At 39.4% G+C, this 25,198-nt stretch overlaps 1 protein-coding gene across 1 annotated transcript in view; it reads left to right on the forward strand.

Moving 5' to 3' along the window:
- Positions 1 to 25,198, forward strand: part of lgr6 (leucine-rich repeat containing G protein-coupled receptor 6) — a 312,367-nt gene that overhangs the window by 254,845 nt on the left and 32,324 nt on the right. Inside the window, exons 7-9 of the mRNA XM_073030423.1 lie at positions 15,087 to 15,155; positions 17,923 to 17,994; positions 22,393 to 22,464. Of these exons, the coding sequence (XP_072886524.1) occupies positions 15,087 to 15,155; positions 17,923 to 17,994; positions 22,393 to 22,464 (213 nt within the window). The remainder of the gene's footprint in view (positions 1 to 15,086; positions 15,156 to 17,922; positions 17,995 to 22,392; positions 22,465 to 25,198) is intronic.

Consider the following 25,198-nt stretch of genomic DNA (forward strand, 5'->3'; position numbering starts at 1 on the left):
CTCTCTGTCATATGTGAAAGCCCTATCCCTTTTACAGTAATAAAGAAAAATGCTGTTTTTTCAAACACCTTTCAACTCCCATTCATGACATCCCAAAGAATTTCACAGGAAATGAGTTACTTCTGAAGTGAGATCAATGTTGGCAAATGGTTTTAAAATTGTTTTATTAAAAATTTCAATATGATGATAAACAACACAGCAATGCTATTTTTATTATATCAAATACGTCTGCATGCACAGCTTCAGGCATGGGAAAAGCTGTGAATGCCTTTGACTGTGCTAACACTTCTAAACCACGCTCAATTTGCCTTTGATCTTGACAAGCATCGTTCAAGTGATTTGGCCAGTCAAGTCTAATTATTAGATCAAATGGAAGCTGACAAGCATCAGTTTTTCTCCTCTTTACCAAAACACTGAAAATGGGAAGAGAGCTTTACGTAATTTTTTCACTGGAAGAACGGTAATTGCATTCAAATCTATTTTGTATGTTCCTTTGACTTTCTACTTTTTTATGTCAAGGCATTTTTCTGGAAAGAAGATGTCTATAAATCACGTTGTAGATTTATATTCAAACATTATCTTTGTAAAATTGGTCTGTTATTATATAATTAAAATGCGGTGAATAATTATTAATTAAGGAATGTTTGACATTCAAAGAGGGAGCCTAAAATTTGTCCAGTTCACAAATACGAGGGGTGATTGATATGTTTGTGGCCTAAGGTAGAAGGAGACAATTTTAGAAACCCTAGCACATTTATTTTTCAACATAGTTCCCTCCTACATTTACACACTTAGTCCAGCGGTCGTGGAGCATATGGATCTTGGACCTCCAGAAAGTGTCCACAGCAGAGGTGATTGATAAGTTTGTGGCCTAAGGTAAAAGGAGATGAGTTATTAACTTCAAACTTTCTGCATAATCACTCAATGAGTTGACCTGCATGTGCATGTAACGAGAAATGTATAACTCATCTCCTTCTACCCTAGGCCACGAACTTATCAATCACCCCTTGTATATCTGTTTTCTGCTTTTTGCTTCTCTATCCAAACAGAAGCACGAACAACAGAAAGGGAATGTTTCAGATGCCCTCGATTCTGGAGATCAATAGGCCTATCAAGGGTTATAGCGTTAGTTCAGGAAGTGGCCCCAAAATTATTAAATGGTGGAGCAGTCATAAGGGTAAATGGCTTCCTCCTCTTTTTTATGCCCCTACACTTAGTGGCCACTTTATTATGTACACCTGCCCATTAATGCAAATATCTAATCAGCCATTCATCTGACAGCAACTCAAAGCATGGAGACATGGTCAAGAGGTTCGCTTGTTGTTCGGACCAAGCATCATGATGTGGAAGAAATTTGATCTAAGTGACTTTAACAGTGGAATGTTTGTTGGTGCCAATTTGAGTAGCTCAAAAACTGCCAAGCTCCTGGGATTTTCACGCTGAACATTCTCTGGAGTTTACAGGGAATGGTGAGAAAAATGAAAGAAAAAAATACAGCGAGCTCCAGTTCTGTGCGCAAAAATGCACTGTTAGTGATAGAGGTCAGAGGAGTATGGCAGACTGGTTCAAGCTGACAGGAAAGATTCAGTAACTCATATCACCACATGTTACAGAAGGGTGTCTCTGAAAGCACAACATGTGGAACCTTGATGTGAATTGGCTACAGCAGTCGAAGACCATACCTGGTTTCACTCCTGTACCTAATGAAGTGGCAACTAAGTGTACGTTTTTATGCCACCACACAGGAAACATGGAAGTCACTCTTCACACGATGTGTTCCCACAAACTAGACAACTGGCAGAATTACCTGGCAGCAGTATCCATCACTCACCTCTACGCATCTACCATTATTGGGTCTTCCAGTGCCAACTTTCAGGATAGTATTGATTACACACACAGTGGAACTTCTTGAAGTAAAGGACATCATATCCACAGTCCAAGTCCACATCCAGAACGCAGAAAACCTGGGCAATGTTCTCCCTTTCAGTAGAAGAGCCATCTCACCAGCGATTAAAAAGACAGTCTCCCCTCTCTGGCAGCAGAGAAATTCCCCAGCGATAAAAACGACAGGCAGCCGGCATTTCAATCTCCCTTGTTGCTTTAAACAGCAAACAATGGAAGCTTTAATTGATGAAATGGAGTCTAACATCGACTTGCGACTTTCTCACCACAAGGTTCATGCACGCTGCCTCTGCCTCCTGGAATCCCCTCGGAGACTGCAGAGCGCTAAAACACCAAACGATCTCCAAACTACAAATCACAGGCACCAACAGTTCCAGAATCACATTCAATAAGAAAAATAAATGTGAAGGAAATAAATTAAGTGAAATACATGGTTTCATGATCTATCCAGAGGTGCCAACTTGTCTGGAAGTCAATAACTACCAGCAGCCCCAACCATCACAGAAACATTCCTCAGGAACAGATTGGCCAAACTGTTGAGGAATAAATAGTGGCATAAATACAACTCCTCAAATCATCTTCAAAATAGTGTCTTGAAGTCTTTATTTTATCCCGCTGAGGGTGGAAAACAGATCTCATTGAATAACATACAGTCTACTGGAGGAGTTCATTGGTTCAAACTGCATTGGGGATGGTTAGGGGGGAGGAGGATTGGAGAGAAAATGTTGATGTTTCAGGTGATATTATCATGAAGAGGACAGGAGGAGGGATGAGGCAGGAGCCAGTCGGTGATTAGTGGACCAAGGAAGGATTAAGGATGACAGACAGATGGAGCTACGTAGCTGAAGGGGAGGGGTGGAATTGGGAAGCTCCTCCATCTCCCAAATCCTCTCCTTCCTCTCTCCACTCAGTCCTGATGTAAGGTTTCAACCTACAATTGCTTCTTTACCTATTGGTGCAGCTCAGCCTAGAATCTCCTCGACTAAATTATTAAGAACTCTTCATTAGGACACTGTAGTGTTGACCTTCTACCTGACACTATAAATGTGACCCAGGAATGTTTTGGTGACCATCAAGAAAGCAACAACTAGTCCGTTCAGCTATCACAAATATCCCAGTGCATTTGCCTCTGATTCTATTTCCCTCTGATTTTACTTATTCCTGTCAAAATAGACCATGCAATCCAATGCAAAATAGACCATGTGACTCAAAACTTGGAGGTGAATCTTTTATTCAGTCAATCAATCAATACAACTGTATTGTTTTGTTCTGCAACATTGCTTTCTTCCTATCTCCTGGGCTCCCCTCTGCAGATATTTGAAATTCTTTGAAATCTGTTGCGTGCAAGAATCTGTTCTGCATCAAAATCTTTTTCCTCAATTACAAGTCCTCTGCAATTCATCTCGATGGTTAGTGGTTTAGCAGGAACTATGTCAAACATTCAAGATTAGATTAAACAGACTAATGAAGGAACAGCGGTTGACGGAATATGCGGACAGGGTGGGGGATAAAAGCGATTAGAACTATTTGCTCGAACAGAGTGTAAACATTAAGCATGAACTGATCAATCAGCAACTCTCGTGTAATGCCCATCTTTGCTGACCCCTGCTGGCTTCCCATCTTGTAGGGCACTGAATCAACAATCATTGTACTTACTTACAAATACTACTATGAGCTTAAACTCCTCCTTGCAATCCAATGTCACATTCTGCATCTTGTCACCTAACTCACATACTAGTTTTGTTTATTTAGTAACACAGAATTCAATTATCAAAGCATAATCCTGAAGAAGTCTCTTCTCAAATATTATAGTGTATGTTTACATATGACAGACATCTATATGATGCATAAGATCATGCACGTTGTTGAAGAGTCGAATAAAACAGACATGCTTATTTTAGTAGGCTAAAGGTTTGGCACAACATCGCAGGCTGAAAGGCCTGTACTGTGCTATGATGGTTGTTTTATCATCTCTTTGTGTCTCCTCCTGTTTTCTGTGTTTACTCTGCATGATTGTGCTTCAAAGTAAGGAGTCCTGAGACAAGCCAAATGTTTCACACAATTGCTGCCCTGCTTTCAAAGCATCCTCATATCCTGATTTTGGCTATGTTTTTTGACACTTCTTCCATTTATTGTTTGGTATTTTCTCTAACTTAGTGAAAAATCTAACCAAGATCAGAAGAGTTTATTTTGTGAAGAGTCTTAGGTCCCTTAACTGTTGAGTATTGGAAGCAAAACAAAGATTAAAATGGCACCAATAAGTGCATGCAGCTCCAACGGGAATCTTCAAATATTCCCTTTTTAGAAAAAGCATTCATTCTTCAGAAAACAACCTCATTATAAGATGTTTAAAAAAATCTATTAATACTCAAATCTAGGAATATCAGCCGATACCCGATGGCAGACTTTGGTCATGAGTGCAGGTCCCCTTTAAGAAAACAGAAGCATGGAAGCTCGGCCTGTTTGCAGGTACAATTGAAATGCAGGGGCTTTAGACCCTCACTCCCAACTATCCTGCTGGCAAATGTGTAGATTCTGGAAAATAGAATTGAAGATTTCAGAGCAAGATTGCTGTACCAGAGGGTCATCAGTGAATGCTGTGTACATTGCTTCATGGAAGCATGGCTCTCCACTGCCCTTTGGGTGCAGCGCTGCAGCTGGAGAGTTTCAGTATTCTCTGCAAAGACAGGGCAGCTCAGTCTCATAAAGGTAGAGGAGGTGGTGTGAGCTTCATCACATGGCACAGTCGAGCCGATTCTCTCTCAGTCCTTCTCACTAGAACTTGAACATCTAGTGATCAATTTTGTCCATTTTATCTGCCGGGGGAGTTTTCCACCATCATCCTGGTAGCGGTGTACATTCCACCTCAGGCCAATGTTAGCCTGGTACTGAAGGGGTTGAGCTCCATGATCAGCAGTCACGAAAATGCACACCCAGATGCCTTCCCTATCATTGCGGAGGATTTCAACCGGGCCAGCTTGGAGAAGTCTTTGAACAACCACCACCAACCTGTCATCTGTGGTATCATCTCATCTGAGTTTCCCAACAACGTTTTAACTGGGTTCCTTATATGATTTATAGATCCCTTGCCCTTTTCAGTCCAAAGATAAATTCACAAAGAAAATCGATTGATTTTGCATTCTAGATTTGGCATAGGATTTGGCAACTCAATTTCAACAGCAAAAAGATGTCGGTAATAACCCGCCCTCTTTTTTAATGTGTTCCCATATTTTTGTGCAGATCTAAAGAATGCAAATATCTGGATGTTTTTCCAACTATAACTGAAATCATTGCATGTTTTAAATGTGTAAGTTTTTTATGTGAAAATGAAAACTTATACTAATATTTCATATAAATAGCAACTACCCTAAATATTTAGTGATCTTCAAGATAGGTGAATTCTTCACAACGTATTGGAAACATACCCACACAGATAAATGTAGGCTTCTTTCCTTTTGTCCTTGCAGACAAGTATTGGCTTAAGAAAAGATGATATAAGTAGCTGCCTTCTTGAGGGAAGAGAAAGGATTTTAGCACACAATAATTGTCCATATTTAAATCACAATCACAAAGTAATCTGCAGACGCCAGGAATCCCAGCATCACACACAGCAGGCCAGGCAGCATCTATGGGAAAGAGTAAACAGCCAACATTTTGGGCTGAGACCCATCATGATATATTTAAATATTATTTTTGTGTTTCACGATACCATGCAGAGTTGGCCCCTCTGGCCCTTTCAGCCACACCCCGCAAACCCGCGGGGTTTTCTGTAATGAATGCAACGAAAACTAAATTGCCGAATAGACTGGACATAAGGAACCCCCTTCGAGTATTGCTGTCTGCCATCATCCCTCGATGGGACCGTCTTGTTGCAGGGAAACAAGCCCAGGGCTCCCACTGATTCAGCGATATTGGTGTGTTGCAATGATTTTATATGTTCATACGGGGAAAATATGTGCTGTGTGTTTAATATTAAATTCGTTAGATAAACCCTTTTAGAAACAAAATTGAGTGTATTAGCTACTTATAAGTGACTTATAGTTGACTTATCACCTATAATCCAGTTGTGATTAACAACCCCCCCCCGCCCCCACCCGTTGGCCAGTCGGCAAGAATATTGTCAATATTAAACCGGTCCGCGGTTCAAAAAAGGTTGGGGACCCTTGCCCTAACAAACCCGATTAACCGTAATCTAATCATAGCATAATTTAATAATAATAATAATAATACTTTATTGATCCCAAGTGGGAAATTCTTTTGTTACAGCAGCAGCATTTAAAAACACACTTAGCAGTGTGCAGACTTAACTAATAATAAATACAGAATAATAATAGTGTAAAATAGTAATAATATAAAAATAGTGTGCCAATCTGCAATAATAATGTATAAAATGATTAAACAGAGACTATTGTATTATGACACATGTTTACCTGTTGCACAGAGATGAACTGTTGTATATGCTTATTGCATTTGGTAAAAAAGATTTTCTGTGATGATCCTTGTGACAGTAGAGCTGAATGAATCTGTTCGAAAAGGTACTGCTTTGCTTATTCAATAGATCTTGGAGAGGATGTGCTAGATTGTCCGTAATGTAGAACAGTGGGGCCCTAATTGATAGCCTCTCACAGAACATTTGGTTCCTGCTTCATTAATTAACATTCCTGCAGTTATATTGCTAGAAGTGGAAACATTTGCTGATGATTTCACAGTATTTATTTGCATTTGTAATTGCTCAGAAGCGCCTTTACTTCCATGTGAACATTCTGCATGACATCTAAAACTTTGACAAACTTCCATAGTTGTGTAGGGGAGAGTATATTGGCTGGCTGCATCACAGCCTGGTATGGAAACACCACTGCGCTTCAATGGAAAATCCTACAAAACTAAGAAGATGTGGCCCAGTTCATCATAGGTAAAGCCCCCCCCCCCCCCCCCGCCATTGTGCACATCTACACGCAGTGTTGTCGCTGGAAAGCAACAACCATCATCCAGGTCCTCCAAAACCCAGGTCATGTTCTCTTCGCAATGTCACCATCAGGAAGAAGGTACTAGAGCCTCCGGACTCACACCACCAAATTCAGGAACAGTTTCCACCTCTCAACCATCAGGCTGTTGAACTAAAGAGGATAACTTCAGTCAACTTCACTTGCCTTTGTTATATTGTTACTATTGAGCCCTGTTTGGCAGATTTTCTTGAGGTAAATTCTGTCGAAGATTTCCCTTTCTTGCACTATGCTTTGCTTGTTGATATCCCAAATACTTAAAGTTACATACTCATCCAGCAGTTGTATTGTATCCTGCTACTCTGTTTTTTTATTCTCCCAGCTCAATTGCACCTTTTTTATATTTAATATTTATTATTATTTTTATATTTTTACTTTTTCTCAGCTCAAGCTGGTAAATAATGAAGTACAGGCATAACCATTTCTTAATTGCTCGGAACTTTCAGACTATTCCAGTAATGTTCAGTATTGTGACTTCTTGAAGATTTACATAAATATGGTTGTGCAGGTGTAATTGGTTAATGCTATTGTGTAGTGTCTTTGGGGTGATACCAGTTGTAGATATTACTATTGGGACAATGTATAAATTATGAATAAACTCTTCTCGGGCTTCCAGCCGGGAATTGATATCGATTATAACCAATGTTATAATGAGAAATGAGTCCAAACTTCACTATGTCACCAAGGTTACTTACTCACTTGGCACATTTTCATAACCTATACAGAGTTTTACAGATTTTGGATTTCATTGTGATTTGATGACTTTTGCATTATCTTGTAACTTCATCAGTCAAAGCATCGAGTTTAGGAGTAAGGATCTTATGTAGTAGTTAGGTAAATCATGGGTCAGACAACACTTGGAGTACTGGTTACACTTTTGGACAGCCTGTTACAGTTGTCAAACTTAAGGGATGTATTGGTCTTCATCAACCATGGGACTGAGTTCAAGAGCCGAGAGGTAATGTTACAGCTATATAGGACAAACTCTGCCATCTTCATCAGGGATAACGCTTGATCATCTGTCCTTTCTTACTTACTTTCTCCTGGTAGAATAAATTAACCTTAATGTCAATTTGTGAGTTATTTTGTCTTTCATGTAGTTACATTTCTTTTCGTTAAATTATCATGAAGTTCACCGTAGCTTTAATGAAATCATGCAAATTTTGGAAAAGACTCTGTAAATTCATATACAAATCTTACTGTTCATACAACTAGAGTGGCTAAATCTCACTTAAAAGAAATTCATAGGAACTGGCACAATTCTCAAATATGACTCACCTCTGTTGTAATAAGCTTGCAGTACTAATAGTAAATTTGGCAAGCACTGCAAAACATTATTAAAAGCATCCATTGTCTATTGTGTACAGGAGTCTATCTAAGATAAATATTGCAACCAACTCTAAAAGATAAAAAAAAGTGGTTGAACACTAATTTTTAAAATAGAGCTTTGATGTTTCTACGATTATGACAAATAAGTGAATGAATAAAATTTTAAGACAGAGAAATTTTTTTAAAAATCAATGAATGCATTGAACCAAGGTAGAGATTACATTATGCTCACTTTTATAAGTCTCTGCAAATTTACTCATAACAAATAAATGCTTTTACTGAAATTTTTACTCAATATAGTGCTTATCAAAACAGTCTGCAGATAAATCTTGCCATGTTTGGCAGAAGGTTAACAGTCAATTTTTGTCTACATCTTCCTAGACTGGAAGTTATTTTTTTTATCAAATGTCCAAGGAAAATTCTGTAACCAAAGATGATAAATGGAGTTCTGAACCTTTGCTATAATGTGACTCTTAACAATCAAGCAATTTTCATCTGATGGAGCAAAAATCCATCAAAACACAGGAAGGAGAAACCCAGCATGGAAACTTCCTGGCGGTATGGAAGGTCTATAGAGTGCAATATCTAAGTCATAAGGTGTATAAGATATAAGCACACCCATTTTGGAACCATTGTAGAAAATAACTTGCTTTAGTTTAAAATACATACAGTTTTGTCATCCAGAAGATTAACTTATTTTCCCTCTTTTCTAGTCCTGGTGAAGGGTCCTCAACCCGAAACATTTACTCTAGGTTCCCACATGCTTCCAATCAGACACCATTATCCCAGTACTCTACAGCTTCAAAAGTGAACGATTACCAGCTGGTGGCATTAATGGCAATCATCATGATGTGCTTTTAATGGCTGGTAATGGCACTCATCAAAACCTGCATTCCCACCACAATGGACACTCACCAATATGCTTACCAACAGAACCACAAACTCCTACTCCTCGGTCTAAGTACCGGATTTTGGACTTATTAACCAACACACCTCAGTCAGGATGCACAATGGCTCCTCTTTCCCTATTATCCTCAACACAGGTGTCCCAAGGCTGACACATGACTGCATAGCCAAAAATCTATGCAATCGCATTAGCAAGTTCGCTGACAACACGACACCGGTGGGGCTCATCACCAACAACAACGAGATGGCCTACAGAGAGGAAGTGGAAGAACTAGGAGCCCGGTGCAAGGCAAATAACTTCCTCTTCAATGTCAGCAAGACAAAGGGGTTGGTTATCATCTTTAGGGAAACGTGCGCCACGCACACCCTTCTGTACATTGTCAGTAAAGCAATGGAACTGCAAGCAGTTTCAAACTCCTGGGAGTGTAAATCTCATACAAGCTTTCATGGCTCCAGAACAGATCGTCCACAGTCTAGAAAGCTCACCAATGCCTCTACTTTCTGAGCAGGCGAAAGCGAGCTGGACTGTGCACATTAACAGTCACGACCTTCTACAGATGCCCATTTGAGGACGTGTAACATGCTGCATCACTGTGTGGGATGGAAACTGCACTGCAGCAGACAGATGGAGTCTACAACAGGTAGTTAAAACTGCCCAAATCATCACCAGCACAGCCTACCCACCATCAAGGACGTATATACAGAAAGGTGTTGGGAAAGGGCCAGTGGTATCATGAAGGATCCCATACAGCCTGCAGATGAACTCTTTGTCCCATTCCCATCAGGGAAGAGGCTAAGCAGTATCCACATCAGGACCATCAGACTCAAAAACACCTACTTTCTCCAAGCGCAAACAGGAGAAAATCTGCAGATACTGGAAATCTGAGCAACACACACAAAATGCTGGAGGAACTCAGCAGGCCAGGCAGCATCTATGGGAAAAGTTTCGAGACGAGACCCTTCATCGAGACTCAAAACCATCAGGCTGATCAATACCTTCACTCATTAATCCATCCCATCACCCCCCACTACCACTACATCCTTATCAGCCCCTCCTCTCCACAGCCCCTCAGCACCCTTTGTTCACACCCCCATGCACTGCAACTTTATGCCTACACTCCACAACCATACCTACACTGACACAGTCACTGGCCTGCTGTGTTTTCATACGTCCTTCTGCTGCCCAGAAGAGTTCGTCTTGCCAAGAGTAACTTTGTCACTTATCGTTTCCTGTCAGTCACCTAATGTACAGATAATCTGTACAGTGACACTTTATTTACATACAATCAGTCTATGTATATTACATAATTATATAAGCTAATCTTATGTACATTATTCACGGCCACAATCAAAGAGTTGCCTGTACATTGCATTTTATAAGATTGTTTTTATGTTTACAGTATTTTTGTGTCCTTTATGCTTATTGTGTGCTTTTTATGCTGCATTAGATCTGGAGTAACAATCATTTTCTTCTCCTTTACTCTTGCATACTGAGGATTGACAACAGACAACCTAGAATCTGTTCCACAGTCGCTGCCTGACCTGCTGAGTGCATCCAGTATTTTCTATTTTCAATGCTTTCAGCTTTTGGACCGAAGGGACCAAAAGAAGTTACAGAGGGTTGTAAATCTAGTCAGCTGCATCTTGGGTACTAGCCTACAAAGTACCCAGGACAACATCAGGGAGCAGTGTCTCAGAAAGGCAGTGTCCATTATTAAGGATCTCCAGCACCCAGGGCAGCCCTTTTCTCATTGTTACCCTCAGGTAGGAGGTACAGAAGCCTGAAGGCACACACTCAGTGATTCAGGAACAATTCTTCCCCTCTGCCATCCGATTCCTAAATGGACATTGAACGCTTGGACACTACCCCACTTTTTTTTAAATATAGTATTTATTTTTTGCAAGATTTTTAATCTATTCAATATATGTATACTGTATAAAGTATACTGAATAAAATTTATTTATTTCCTTCTATATTATGTATTGCATTGAACTGCTGCTGCTAAGTTAACAAATATCACGTCACATGCCGGTGAAAATAAACCTGATTCTGATTCTGATTATACTATAAGTTTTAGGTTTTTTTTACAATTTTTAAAACCGTATTTATTCTCTTATTACTGTACCACATAATGGTTTATAGTTTGCCATTTCAAACATGAAAAGACAGGTTTTAACTATTTTGAAAAGTAAATATCAGATTCTACCTTGCCTAATTTTATTAGATGAATATACCAGTAAATATGTCACAATGATAGAAAGGCACTCAAGAAGTACAAACAAGCTGGATGAACTCAGCAGGTTGGGCAGCATCCGTTGAAAGAAGCTGTCAATGTTTCAGGTCGAGACCCTTCGTCAGGACTCAGAAAGAACTTCGTCAGAAAGGCACTGTAGTGTCTCTATTCAATGCTAGCCATGAGTTTAACTTGGTCATCTTTGACCGACTTCTGATTTTTGCAAATCATCTGTTGTAATTTTAGAACTTGAGGCATCATAGATAAAGGATTTCCAGTTTTCCTTGATATATTTATATTAATTTTTTTAAAAAATTTAGATATATAGCACAGTAACAGAGCCGTCAGGCCTAACAAACTTCAAATACCTCCTTGTGACAAATTAACCAACTTAGCCATACGTTGTTGGAACACGGGGAGGAAGCTGGAGCACGTGGAGGAAACCCACGCAGTCACAGGGAGAATGCACAAACTCCTCACAGACAGCAGTGAGACTGAACCTGGGTTACAAGCACTGTAATAACATTACGCTAACTGCTACGCTGCTATGCCACTCAGAATAGTTAATTTTTAATAATTATGTTTAAAAATTGGTGGTGGGGATTTTAAATCAATCTGCTAGAAATTATTCCAGTTGTTGGAATGGAAAATTATTCTGTAGACACTGAAATCCCCTATTACGTCGGACATCAGTCTATTAATATTTTCTAAATTTAGTTACAATTCAAACTACCATTAAATGATACATCTGCTTTACAGTTTGATAAGGACTGTTGTTGCCCAAACTGAATACTATTTCACTATTGTCTGTTGAACATTCATTAAAGAGGCGAGTTGTTTTCTCGTAGGAAAATTAAGGAGATAGCACCAGCCAGGTGTTGGAGTTCCAACTGTTAAAAGAACTTAATTTAACTGAGTAAATACCTTATCACATATCCTGTTCAACATGCTTATCATTTCCTTTGGTAATTCTTTTGGAACATTTCCTGATAGACAATAGACAATAGACAGTAGGTGCAGGAGTAGGCCATTCGGCCCTTCTAGCCAGCACCTCCATTCACTGTGATCATGGCTGATCATACACAATCAGTACCCTGTTCCTGCCTTTTCCCCATATCCCTTGACTCCTCTATCTTTAAGAGCTCTATCTTACTCTTTTTTGAAAGCATCCAGAGAATTGGCCTCCACTGCCTTCTGAGGCAGAGCATTACATAGATCCACAACTCTCTGGGTGAAAAAGTTTTTCCTGAAATCTGTTCTAAATGGCCTAACAATTATTCTTAAACTGTGGCCTCTGGTTCTGGACTCCCCCAACATTGGGAACATGTTTCCTGCCTCAAGTGTGTCCAATCCCTTAATAATCTTATATGTTTCAATCAGATCCCCTCTCATCCTTCTAAATTCCAGTGTATACAAGCCCAGTCGCTCCAATCTTTCAACATATGACAGTCCCATCATTCCGGGAATTAACCTTGTGAACCTACGCTGCACTTCCTCAATAGCAAGAATGCCCTTCCTCAAATTTGGAGACCAAAACTGCACACAATACTCCAGGTGTGGTCTCACCAGGGCCCTGTACAGCTGCAGAAGGACCTCTTTACTCCTATACTCAATTCCTCTTTTTATAAAAGCCAGCATGCCATTAGCTTTCTTCACTGCCTGCTGTACCTGCATGCTTGCTTTCATTGACGACTGGTGTACAAGAACACCTAGATCTCGTTGTACTTCCCCTTTTCCTAACTTGACTCCATTTAGATAGTAATCTGCCTTCCTGTTCTTGCCACCAAAGTGGATAACCTCACATTTATCCACATTAAACTGCATCTGCCATACATTTGCCCACTCACCCAACCTGTCCAACCTGATAGGTAATTATAAACCCTCACTTCATATAAGATTTATTTAAGCATTGAAGGGGAATGCCCTCCTATACAAGCCAGGGAGACAAATGCTGCTTCCATGTTCGAGACAAGCCTAGAGCAAACATAAATCACAAAGTCAAAAATTGTCCTCTGTGCCCCCAGTTAACTCCTCTCCACCCTGGCCACTGAATTTTCTTTGTCTTCTCTATATCTTTCATCCTAATCTGTGCCACCTCACCCTTTCCACTGATCCATCTTTCCCCAAATCATGTTGCCCCTACCCCAATAGTCAAGCAATTATCAGTCATACCCTGCTCTGGTTACTTCTTTTGAATTTTCCCCAAGCATCTTACGTTGCTAAGAACAACACTACAATATTCTTATAAAGTCCTGCTGTTAAGATTGACAAAACTTGCATGTTATTGGGTTTAAAGGGTTATTTCACTAGTTTCAGGCTTTAATCAAATCCCAAAGCTCTTTCTTTAGATAGCATTGTTCACTATCACATATAAAACTTATAATTGCACACTTTTACTAAACAAGAGTTTTCCTTTCGGATAGAATTGTGTTGGCAGCAATAGTTGGACAGCTTGCAATTATGTGACTCCAGGATTTATTCATAACTTACTGGTGATGATACTTTCATTCTGATATATTGTTTCACACTGCTGTCTTGCATTCTGTGTTGTGAAAAGAGTGGATAAATATGTGGTAAGGGGGAAGAGAACTGATAAGCAGAAGACAGTAGGTTCAAAGATTCAGAGCACTGATTAAATTAAAATTCCTGTCTTTTAAATTTATTTTAACGATGCTCAATCTATAAATAACTTGTGTCACAACTGATTTTATTTCACAGCTACATTTAGTAATAACTTTAGGATTTCTAAACAAGCTTCCAGTAGAAGTGGTAGAGGCAGGTTCAGTATTGTCATTTAAAGTAAAATTGGATAGGTATATGGACAGAAAAGGAATGGAGGGTTATGGGCTGAGTGTGGGCCAATGGGACTAGGTGAGAGTAAGCCTTTGGCATGGACTAGAAGGGCCAAGATGGCCTGTTTTTGTGCTGTAAAAAATTGTTATATGGTTATATAGTTATAAGCAGGTTAAAATCTATTATTGTTACAAATGCAATTAGATACCATAAATTTCCACCATTTTAAATAGCACAGCAACCAAATTTTCAATGTTCTGCTAAAATAAGAAGAACTATATGAAAATGTAGAAATGCAAAATTTCATTTCACCCCGTAACCTATCGCTAAAAGATGCCACAAGTTGTACAAAATATAGTAAATTTGAAGGTAGTGCCAATCTGATATTTGTTTCTACATAATCAGATTGATATTTAAATATGTGGATACTAATTGAAGTGTATCTTTAAAAAAGTATCATCTACATAAGTGTATATGCTGTAAGGCTGCTGATTAGTTATAGATAATGACGATCAATAAGATGTTTAAAATGCAATGTGTCCTATCTGCTTTATCACTTTGTCATACTGTATAAGTTCAGTTTGAATATTCATGGAATCTATGATATCACTTAAATGGTTGAATTGTATTTAAATGTGTTTTTCTTATATGTCAGTTCAAAAATTTTTTATTGGTTTTAATGATCAATCCTTATTTATTCAGCTTTTTAAGCCAAGCAGTAGCATTTTAATAAATAGATGCAGCTCACAAAAGCACACAACCTATTTGGTCAGCAAGCAATCATCCTCATTGTGTGCCATGATTTAGTCTACCCAAAGCTAACTATAGGATGGATTATTGCAGAGACTCCAATAATTCTATTTAACTGCACAGAATATACAATATCATCAGTAAAGGATTTCCATTTTGTTTTAACCAGAGACCTGAATTATAATGACTTGGCTGAATTTCCTGTAGCTATCAGAACCTTGAGCAAACTTCAGGAACTGTGAGTATTTTTTAAATCAATTATTATGAAAACAACATCTTGATTTTGGAATTACACCTGAATAGTATCAATAATTGTATTGCTTCAGGTGCTGAATCTATGTAACACTCCTGAAAACAAGTGGGCTTGTACATTTCCAAAACAATGGATCAAAATCATGTCAGTTCAAAGATATCCACCCACTATATAAAGCAGCAAGGACTGAGGAGATGGTTATGTCCAGGGTAATGTCCATATGTATTTGAAAACTACTATTTAATCACACACACTGTGATAATAAGCAGGTTGCAGCTTATTTTATGATAATAGACAAAAGGTGCAGGAGTAGGCCATTCAGCCCTTCTAGCCAGCACTGCCATTCAATGTGATCATGGCTGATCATCCACTATCAGTACCCCGTTCCTGCCTTTTCCCCATATCCCTTGACTCCGCTATCTTTAAGAGCTCTATCTTACTCTTTTTTGAAAGCATCCAGAGAATTGGCCTCCACTGCCTTCTGAGGCAGAGCATTACATAGATCCACAACTCTCTGGGTGAAAAAGTTTTTCCTGAAATCTGTTCTAAATGGCCTAACAATTATTCTTAAACTGTGGCCTCTGGTTCTGGACTCCCCCAACATTGGGAACATGTTTCCTGCCTCAAGCGTGTCCAATCCCTTAATAATCTTATATGTTTCAATCAGATCCCCTCTCATCCTTCTAAATTCCAGCGTATACAATCCCAGTCATTCCAATCTTTCAACATATGACAGTCCCATCATTCCGGGAATTAACCTTGTGAACCTACGCTGCACTCCCTCAATAGCAAGAATGTCCTTCCTCAAATTCGGAGACCAAATCTGAACACAATACTCCAGGTATGGTCTCACCAGGGCCCTGTACAGCTGCAGAAGGACCTCTTTGCTCCTATACTCAATTCCTCTTGTTATGAAGGCCAACATGCCATTAGCATTCTTCACTGCCTGCTGTACCTGCATGCTTGCTTTCAGTGACTGATGAACAAGGACACCTAGATCTCGTTGTACTTCCCCCTTTCCTACCTTGACACCATTCAGATAGTAATCTGCCTTCCTGTTCTTGCCACCAAAGTTGATAACCTCACATTTATAATGTGTTAATTTTTCAAGTTTCTTCTCATGGTTAGGACAAACAATGAAGAGATCTGGCCTTTTCATACCACAGTGCCAAAGTATTTCATATAGACCCATTTCCTAGACATTCAAATGCATCATGCAGCATTTTTGCTTTGCATTTACAATTAAATTTTAGAATTATAGAGTCAAAGAATGCTAGGGAAGGAGGCCATTCAGCCCATTGAAATTTGCAGGGCTTTTGACACCCAGTGCCAATTTACTTAGTAAATGCATTAAAATGCAAATGTATTATATTTTCTCAAACAATATTGAGCATCCATGATTACAAGTGCTGCAAACATCAAATGTTGATGCAAGTCTTAATCCTGTTAAGCAGAAGACGTATTCCAGTGTTGGAGCACACTGACCTCGAACAGCAATTCCTTCAACATGCTAAATGTGCCAAAGATTGTCCATCTTAAAATTTGTAAATTTGTACAATCCTTGCCAGGGATGCCTAAAATTGCTTGGCAAAGGTAAGTGGTATTGGCTGCTACACCCACTCCACAGCCATTAAAGAGAAAATCTCATTCAGAATGGTGTAGTTAGTTCTAAGGGCTGTCAATTTAACTGCTGCATAATGCCAGGATATTGGTATTTATTTATTATTTATAGAGATACAGTGTGGAATAGGTCTGTCCTGCCCTTCGAGCCCTGCCACCAACAATCCCCCGATTTAATCCTAGCCTAATCACAGAACAATTTACAATGACCATTTAACCCACACTCTGGTACAGCTTTGGACAGTGGGAGGAAACCACAGCACCCTGAGAAAACCCATGCAGTCACAGGGGGAACGTACAAACTCCTTACAGGAATTGAACCTGGGTCTGTACCATAAAGCATTGTGCTAATCACTATGCTACCTTGTAAGTTGCCTGGACCCAAAATATGAGGTACTGGGTGCTACTGCAAAGAAATGCTATTACTTTGAATGAGTACAAAGCAACAGATAAATCTCCAGTCAAAATAGGGTTGGGGAAACTCACAAGGAAGAGAGAAACCATGTGATGGAGGAGTTGGAGAGTTGTAGTTCTGAAAGAGAACCAGTTAGTAAATAATAAAAGAGGGTTTTACCACAATGGGTACATACAGTACATTCTCTAAATCATGTATGTGTATGCAGTGTCAGTGGGATTATGAAAGCATTGTTGGGTAGTAACTGCCCAATGCTTTAAATATCACAATTTAAGTTCTTTCAACAATAACTTTGCAACAGAATTTCTAGGCTCACTCTTCTTCAAAGGAAATGAACTAAATCTTCGAAAGAAGTATAAATATAATGCTGGGAAACTAGAAAGAATGATTTGCATTTCAATTGTGTCTTTTGTATATTTCTAATATTCCTACACACTTTGTGGCTAATTAAATGCCTTTGATGTATAGCTGCTGCTGGAAGACAGGGACAGCGACAGCTGAATTTGTTCACCAAATGTTCTCACAGATAGCAAAAGGGTAATGGTCTGATGATATGTTTGGTTGATGTTGATTAAAAGGTTAAAAAAGCAAGGGAGCTATCATTGGCACGCTGGATTTAATGATAAAAGAACAGATGAAATCTTCCATAAGGTAAAATAATTTCCACATTCATATGAATGGTTTAACTAACTGTGTGCATTTCTGATTGTATTGTAGCGGATTCCACAATAATAATATCAAAGCAATCCCAGAAAAAGCTTTTGTTGGAAATCCACTACTTCAGACAATGTAAGTTTAAATATCATTATCTCCTATTCATTGTTATTTATTCTGTCTCAAGTGTTTCATTTTGTAACAGTGCTAAATGCAAAAGCTCGTCTGGAAATCCAGCCTTGGGCCCTGCACCACCAGGTTCAGCAAGCCTTAAACCATCAAGCTGCCGAACCAAAGTGGATAACTTCACTCACCTCAACTCTGAACTGATTCCACAACCTGTGGGCTTACTTTTGAGATCTCCTGAGCTCATGTTCTCGGTTTTCTTTATGAGAATGAGTAAATGCAGTAAAGAGATCCATTCAACCTGGGTTCTCACCACTGACCTGTTGTCAGTGCAATTTGAGGTGGGCTTTATATGTGCTGTAAAAGTCTACTTCTGTGTGAAAGAGCTGTGAACATGCTAGTTAGCAGAATTTTCTGTGGTTAGCTGGGTCTTGCTCCTACTTGAGTGGCCATGCATGTATGAACTTTAAAAGTTATGGAAGTGCTTATACGTGTGAACATAACATAGCTTCGGCTATCACAACATGCTCAGGTAGCTCTGTCACTAGGAAATGAAACTGAAAACTTGCAGATTTTCTTTGAAGATTGACTTTTTGTTAATTACAATTTGAATGTGTTGCTCTCTATCGCAGAGTCACAAAGTCAACAGCATAAACACTGGCCCTTCAGCCCATCTGGTCATGCTGATCACAGCGTCCTCCCTACTGGTCCCAGTTGCACATATTCAGCCCATTACCCTCCAAGCCATTCCTCTCCATGTACCCATCCAAATGCCTCTTAAATGTTGCAATTGTTCCTGGTCATCCCCTTTTTCTGGTGGCTCATCCCAGGGCTCATCCCAGGGACTCACTACCCTTTGTGAAAGAATTACATCTCAGATCTCTTTTAAACCTCTCACGGCTTGCCTTGTATGTATGCCCTCTGGTTTCGGATTCACAACCCTCAGGGAAAAAAATCTATAACTATCCACTTTATCCATAGCCTTCAGGGTTTTATAAACTTCTATCAAGTCGCCCCTCATTCTCCTGTGCTCCAAAGGGTAAAGATCCAGCGTGTCCAACCTCTCCAATATCTAAGGCCCACTTGTCCAGATCTTTTCTACACGGAAACATAGAAACATAGCAAACCTGCAGCACAATACAGGCCCTTCGGCCCACAATGCTGTGCCAAACCTATGCTTACTTTAGAAATTACCTAGGGTTACCCATAGCCTTCTGTTTTTCTAAGCTCCATGTACCTATCCAAGAGACTCTTAGAAGACCTTACTGTAAAAAACTTACCTCTGATATCTCCTCCGTACCTACTTGCAAGCACCTTAAAACTGTGCCCTCTCATGCTAGCCATTTCAGCCCTGGGAAAAGCCTCTGACTATCCACACAATAAATACCTCTCATCATCTTATGCATCTGATGTTTGCTCTGAACAACAACTGAACCTCCAGGCCATGTTGGTGTGCTTTTTGCATTGAATTGCTGCCACGTGATTGACTGATTCGATATTTGCATGAAAGAGCAGGTGTACAGGTGTACCTAATGAAGAGGCCACTGAGTGTATATTTTAAGTTTCACTCCAGATACTTGAACTCATAAAGCTAGGCTGATATTCCAAGGCAGTGAAGTGATTCTGTCTGAGACATCAAATTGAAGCCTCATCTGCTTTCTTATGTGGATGTTAGAGACTGATGGCCCTACGTTGAAGGAAATGAGATCTGTCCTGGGTGCCCTCATCAGCACTTATCCTGCACTTCACAAGAGAACTCAACCTGTTCTCATAAGGCATGCTCCCCAATCCAGGCAACATCCTTGTAAATCTCCTCTGCACCCTTTCTATAGACTCCACATTCTTCCTGTAGTGAGGTGACCAGAACTGAGCACAGTACTCCAAGTGAGGTCTGACCAGGTTCCTATATAGCTGTAACATTACCTCTCGGCTCTTGAACTCAGTCCCATGGTTGATGAAGACCAATACATCCCTTCAGTTTGACAATGTGCTTCCTGTAACAGGCTGTCCAAAAGTGTAACCAGTACTCTAAGTGTTGTCTGACCCATGATTTACCTAACTACTACATAAGGTCCTTACTCCTAAACTCGATGCTTTGACTGATGAAGTTACAAGATAACGCAAAAGTCATCAAATCACAATGAAATCCAAAATCTGTAAAACCCTGTATGGGTTATGAAAATGTGCCAAGTGAGTAAGTAACCTTGGTGACATAGTGAAGTTTGGACTCATTTCGCATTACATGCTGAGAAGCTGAGCATTTTGTGGAACAGAAATAGACCAGGATTAGGGAGTCCACCTCTCAGTTCACTTGAGAACCACTGAATGAACACTGGATCCCTCTGACTATCAGCAAAATCCTGCCAACAGTTGCTCTCAGGTCCATGTCTGAGCCATTGTGTTTGAGCATGTTACCAGATGTAATCAAATCCCGTTGAAATACTTGGTACCTTTTAAAAAGCACTAAAGAGAAGAAAGTTGTTTGAAAAAATGTGTAAAGAAAAATGCAATCTTATAGTTCAGTTGACACCCACTATTTTTATTTGTCTCCAAGATCATTCAGTTGATGTCAGAGTCTGGGAGGAAGCCTAATTCTCCAGAGTGGGAGTGGTTAATTTGGACTCAAATTTAGACCAGCATGAAAGCTAACTCAGAACTGAGGTTCACAGAACTCTGAAATGCATCTTGGTAGATGGTGGTTCTCCTCCCTGCCATTGTACTTGGGCTCATTGTTCAAACAAACATAAAGACTTTGGAGCTGTCTGCTGCCGCTCGGTGACTGATTGTCTGTCATATTTTTGTAGTGCCATTATTGTTGTAAAGAAAGAAATAAAGCATCATACCAACAACAAAGCAGGAAAATGGGGTTAAGAGGGAAATAGATCAGCTATGATGAAATGGGCTGAGTGCCTAGTTCTGCACTTGAGTCTTATGCTATAAGAATATCATATTGATTGAGAAATCATCTTTTGTGAAGTGCAGGATAAGTGCTGATAAGGGCACCCAGGACAGATTTCATTTCCTTCAACGTAGGGCCATCAGTCTCTAACATCCACATAAGAAAGCAGATGAGGCTTCAATTTGATGTCTCAGACAGAATCACTTCACTGCCTTGGAATGTCAGCCTAGCTTTATGTGTTCAAGTATCTGGAGTGAAACTTAAAATATACACTCAGTGGCCTCTTCATTAGGTACACCTGTACACCTGCTCTTTCATGCAAATATCGAATCAGTCAATCACGTGGCAGCAATTCAATGCAAAAAGCACACCAACATGGCCTGGAGGTTCAGTTGTTGTTCAGAGCAAACATCAGAATGGGGAGGAAACGTGATCTGAGAGACTTGGACCGTGGGATGATTGTTGGTGCCAGACCGAGTGGTTTGCGTATCTCAGAAACTGCTGGTCTCCTGGGACGTTCATGCACAACACTCTCTGGAATTTACATAGAATGGTGCAAAAAAAAACAAACAAAGCATCCAGTAATCAGCAGCTGTGTGGACAAAATCCTTTTTATTTAATGAGAGAGGCGGGAGGAGAATGGCCAGACTGGTTCAAGCTGGCAGGAAGGCGACACTAACTCAAATAACCACCGGTTACAACAGTGGCCTGAGCATTTCTGAAGTGGAAGGCTACAACAGCAGACCTTGAACATAAAGAAATGCATTTAGTGGCAGCTTAATTAGGTATCTCCTGTCCCTAATAAAATGGCCACTGCGTGTATAAGATCATTTTGTGATCCAAAAAATAACCTAGCTGTGGAATATTTTTATTATGGACTGAAGAGCATTTGAAACTGCTCCATACTCAGAGCTAAGTTCATGGATCAACAATTAGCAGATTAATGTTTGCATTTGGCAGAATGAGGGTGTGAACATAACTAAATACCTCTAAGGAATATGCTTTATTTATTTTTCTTGGCAGAAGTAGCCCTCTACACCTAAGAATTATATTTTGATGCAAGCTAGACAATACTATGTTGTTGATTATTCAATATAAATAGAATCAATTTGAATATAATATATATAGATTATTTACTTATTGTCACTTAAATATTTTATATAAATGTCAGCTTAATTTGTTTTGAACATACCACTTTGAAAGAGCTAACAGATAGCTGTTAATCACGGGTGTGCTGATGCCATCTAAAATTAGCTCTTACCCCTATACACAAATGTTAGTAATAGGTAAAGAAAACTGTCTGCCATCATCTGTTCAAACTGCTAACTAAAACATGTGGGTTTCATGTCAGATTGTCTGGCTGGTTTCAATTAATTCTGCGGCAACTCTCATAGGTTTTGTTAGTGAAACCGATTCTACACTATGTTCACATGAGCATGGCAGATGTGAGCTTTGACACTGATTGATGTAGTATGAGAGCTAATCTAAACAATTTACTTCCTTTTTAGTCATTTTTATGATAATCCGATCCAGTTTGTGGGGAAATCAGCCTTTCAGTATCTGCCGAAGCTTCACACCTTGTAAGTATGAGCTGAGCCGCGTGTTCAACTTCCTAACTTCGGAATGCTGACCCAGTAGCTTATGTAATTGCATGCTTGACTCCCAATCAGACTGTAATGGATCCGAGTTTTGGGTGTTTCCACTGGAATCTATTAGGCTTGGCGATTGAGTCTAGTTCTCTTTGGTCTCAACCGATGAGCTATGGAATAGTATGTCAATCAAAAGGTTGACAATTGAACGTGTGCCTCCTCCTGCCATTTTCATGTGGACTCTGATATCATCTGTAGAAAAATTTGTCGCACAGAAGCTGTGCAGGACTGACTATAATGTATATATAGTTGAGAACAGCATCAGAATCAAGAATGTAAGAATAACTTTAAAAATAAGTGTTACTATTCCACTTTCTGCCTCTATTGGAACCAGAAGTCAGCAATGCTCACTTTTTGATTGAGGTGTAAAGGGCACCAATGCTATTAAAGAACTGAATTTTACTTGTTATATTCTGTATGAAGATATTGAGGCAGCACAATCATCGAGGTTCTTTCAGCTATGTAGGAACCTAAATGATTGTTCCACATCAACACTTTGGAAGTTTTATGCAACATCTGAAAAAGTGCAATGCTTTTAAAATTATTGTCAGACTTAACTTGCAGCATGTGAATAATAACCAGGGAAGAGTAAGTTACTCATATTTGGTTTTGTATTTTGCACATTCCCGTGGATTATTCTGCTTTCATGCATTGCTGTGAGGTAAGGATATAACTGAATGTTACAAGGATACAACCATTGTTGGTAGAATCTCAGATGAGAGGGTGTACAGCAGTGAGATATGCCAACTAGTGGAATGGTGCCGCAGCAACAACCTGGCACTCAACGTCAGTAAGATGAAAGAGCTGATTGCCGACCTCAGGAAGGGTAAAAGACAAAGGAACATGTACCAATCCTCATAGAGGGATCAGAAGTGAAGAGAGTGAGCAGTTTCAAGTTCCTGCGTGTCAAGATCTCTGAGGATCTAACCAGGTCCCAACATATCGATGTAGTTATAAAGAAGGCAAGACAGCGGCTATGTTTTATTAGCAGTTTGAGGAGATTTGGCATGTCAACAAATACATTCGAAAACTTCTATAGATGTACCATGGAGAGCATTCTGACAGGCTGTATCACTGTCTGGTATGGGGGGGGCTACTACACAGGACTGCAAGAAGCTGCAGAAAGTTGTAAATCTAGTCAGCTCCATCTTAGGTTCTAGCCTACAAAGTACCCAGGGCACCTTCAGGGAGCAGTGTCTCAGAAAGGCAGCATCCACTATTAAGGATCTCCAGCACCCAGGGCATGCCCTTTTCTCACTGTTAACATCAGGTAGGAGATACAGAAGCCTGAAGGCACACACTCAGTGATTCAGGAACAGCTTCTTCCCTTCCACCATCCAATTCCTAAATGGACATTGAATCTTTGGACACTACTTCACTTTTTTTTATATGCAGTATTTCTGTTTTTGCATGTTTTTTAATCTATTCAATATATTTAATTGATTTACTTGTTTATTTATTATTATTATTTTTATTTTATTTATTATTTTTTCTCTGCTAGATTATGTATTGCATTGAACTGCTGCTGCTAAGTTAACAAATTTCACATCACATGCCAGTGATAATAAACCTGATTCTGATTCTGATTCTGAATGAAAATTATCAATTCATTGGTTCTTAAAGAAGGAAAGAAGCAAAAGTTGGTGTTTACATTTTATGCTGCTGACCTCCAATTACCTTGAAGTACTTTACAACTAATAAAGTAATTTTAAAGGATTGCTATTGCTAATGCCAAAAATCTTGGCAGTCAAATTGCACAGAGCAAAGTTTCATAACTGTCAATCCAATAAACAGTCAAATGAAAAGTTTTGGAAAAATTGGCTGAGGGATGAAGGTTACCAGAGACAGTGAAATGCCTACATTTGTCTTTAGAAAGTACGATGGGATCTTCTATTTGTATCTGATGCTATGGATGGAACGTTGGTGCAGGAATATGCTCTTGATCACTCCCTCTATAGGCATGGTATACCAATGTATTCACATTGTGCTCCACATGTAATCCATGGAACTGGATTTCAGAGGTGTTCCACGGTAGTGTTGCAGTGTTGTGGAGTTTGGAGTTCATTTCTGGCGCCATCTGTAAGGAATTTCTATGTTCTCCGGTGAACCACATGGGTTTTCTCTGGGTGCTCTGGTTTCCTCCCATGGTCCAAAGATATACTGGTTAGTAGGCTATTTGCTCATTGTAAATTGTCCTGTGAATAGGTAAGGGAATAGGTGAGTTGCTGAGTGATGCAGCTCATTGGGCCAGAGGGGCCTTTTCCCTGCTATATCTCTAAATGAATAAGTGTTTACACTGCAATATTGTTCAGGATGTATAAGCAGGTGAAAGCAACTTTCTATACTATCATTGCATGAAAGCGACTCCCAGTGCCAGGGAAGGTCAGTTACAAAAATGATAAAGTTGAAGGCACAACACAGGAGTAATTGTGTGCGTGTTTGAAAATGCATTCATTTCTGTTTAAATACGTAATGTAAATGTCAAGAATTGTAAACAGTAGCGTACAACAACTCATTAAACCTGGAGAAGGAGAAGCCTTCTAGTAATAAATTGCAAGAATATAACCAAGCAGAGTGGACATATGAAGTATATATGGAAAATATTCAAAATATAAATGATACAAAGGATATACAGAATTAAATTCACAACCCATTTTCTTTAACA

This window comes from Hemitrygon akajei, chromosome 27 (genome assembly GCF_048418815.1).
Source record: "Hemitrygon akajei chromosome 27, sHemAka1.3, whole genome shotgun sequence".
NCBI classification, from domain to species: domain Eukaryota; kingdom Metazoa; phylum Chordata; class Chondrichthyes; order Myliobatiformes; family Dasyatidae; genus Hemitrygon; species Hemitrygon akajei.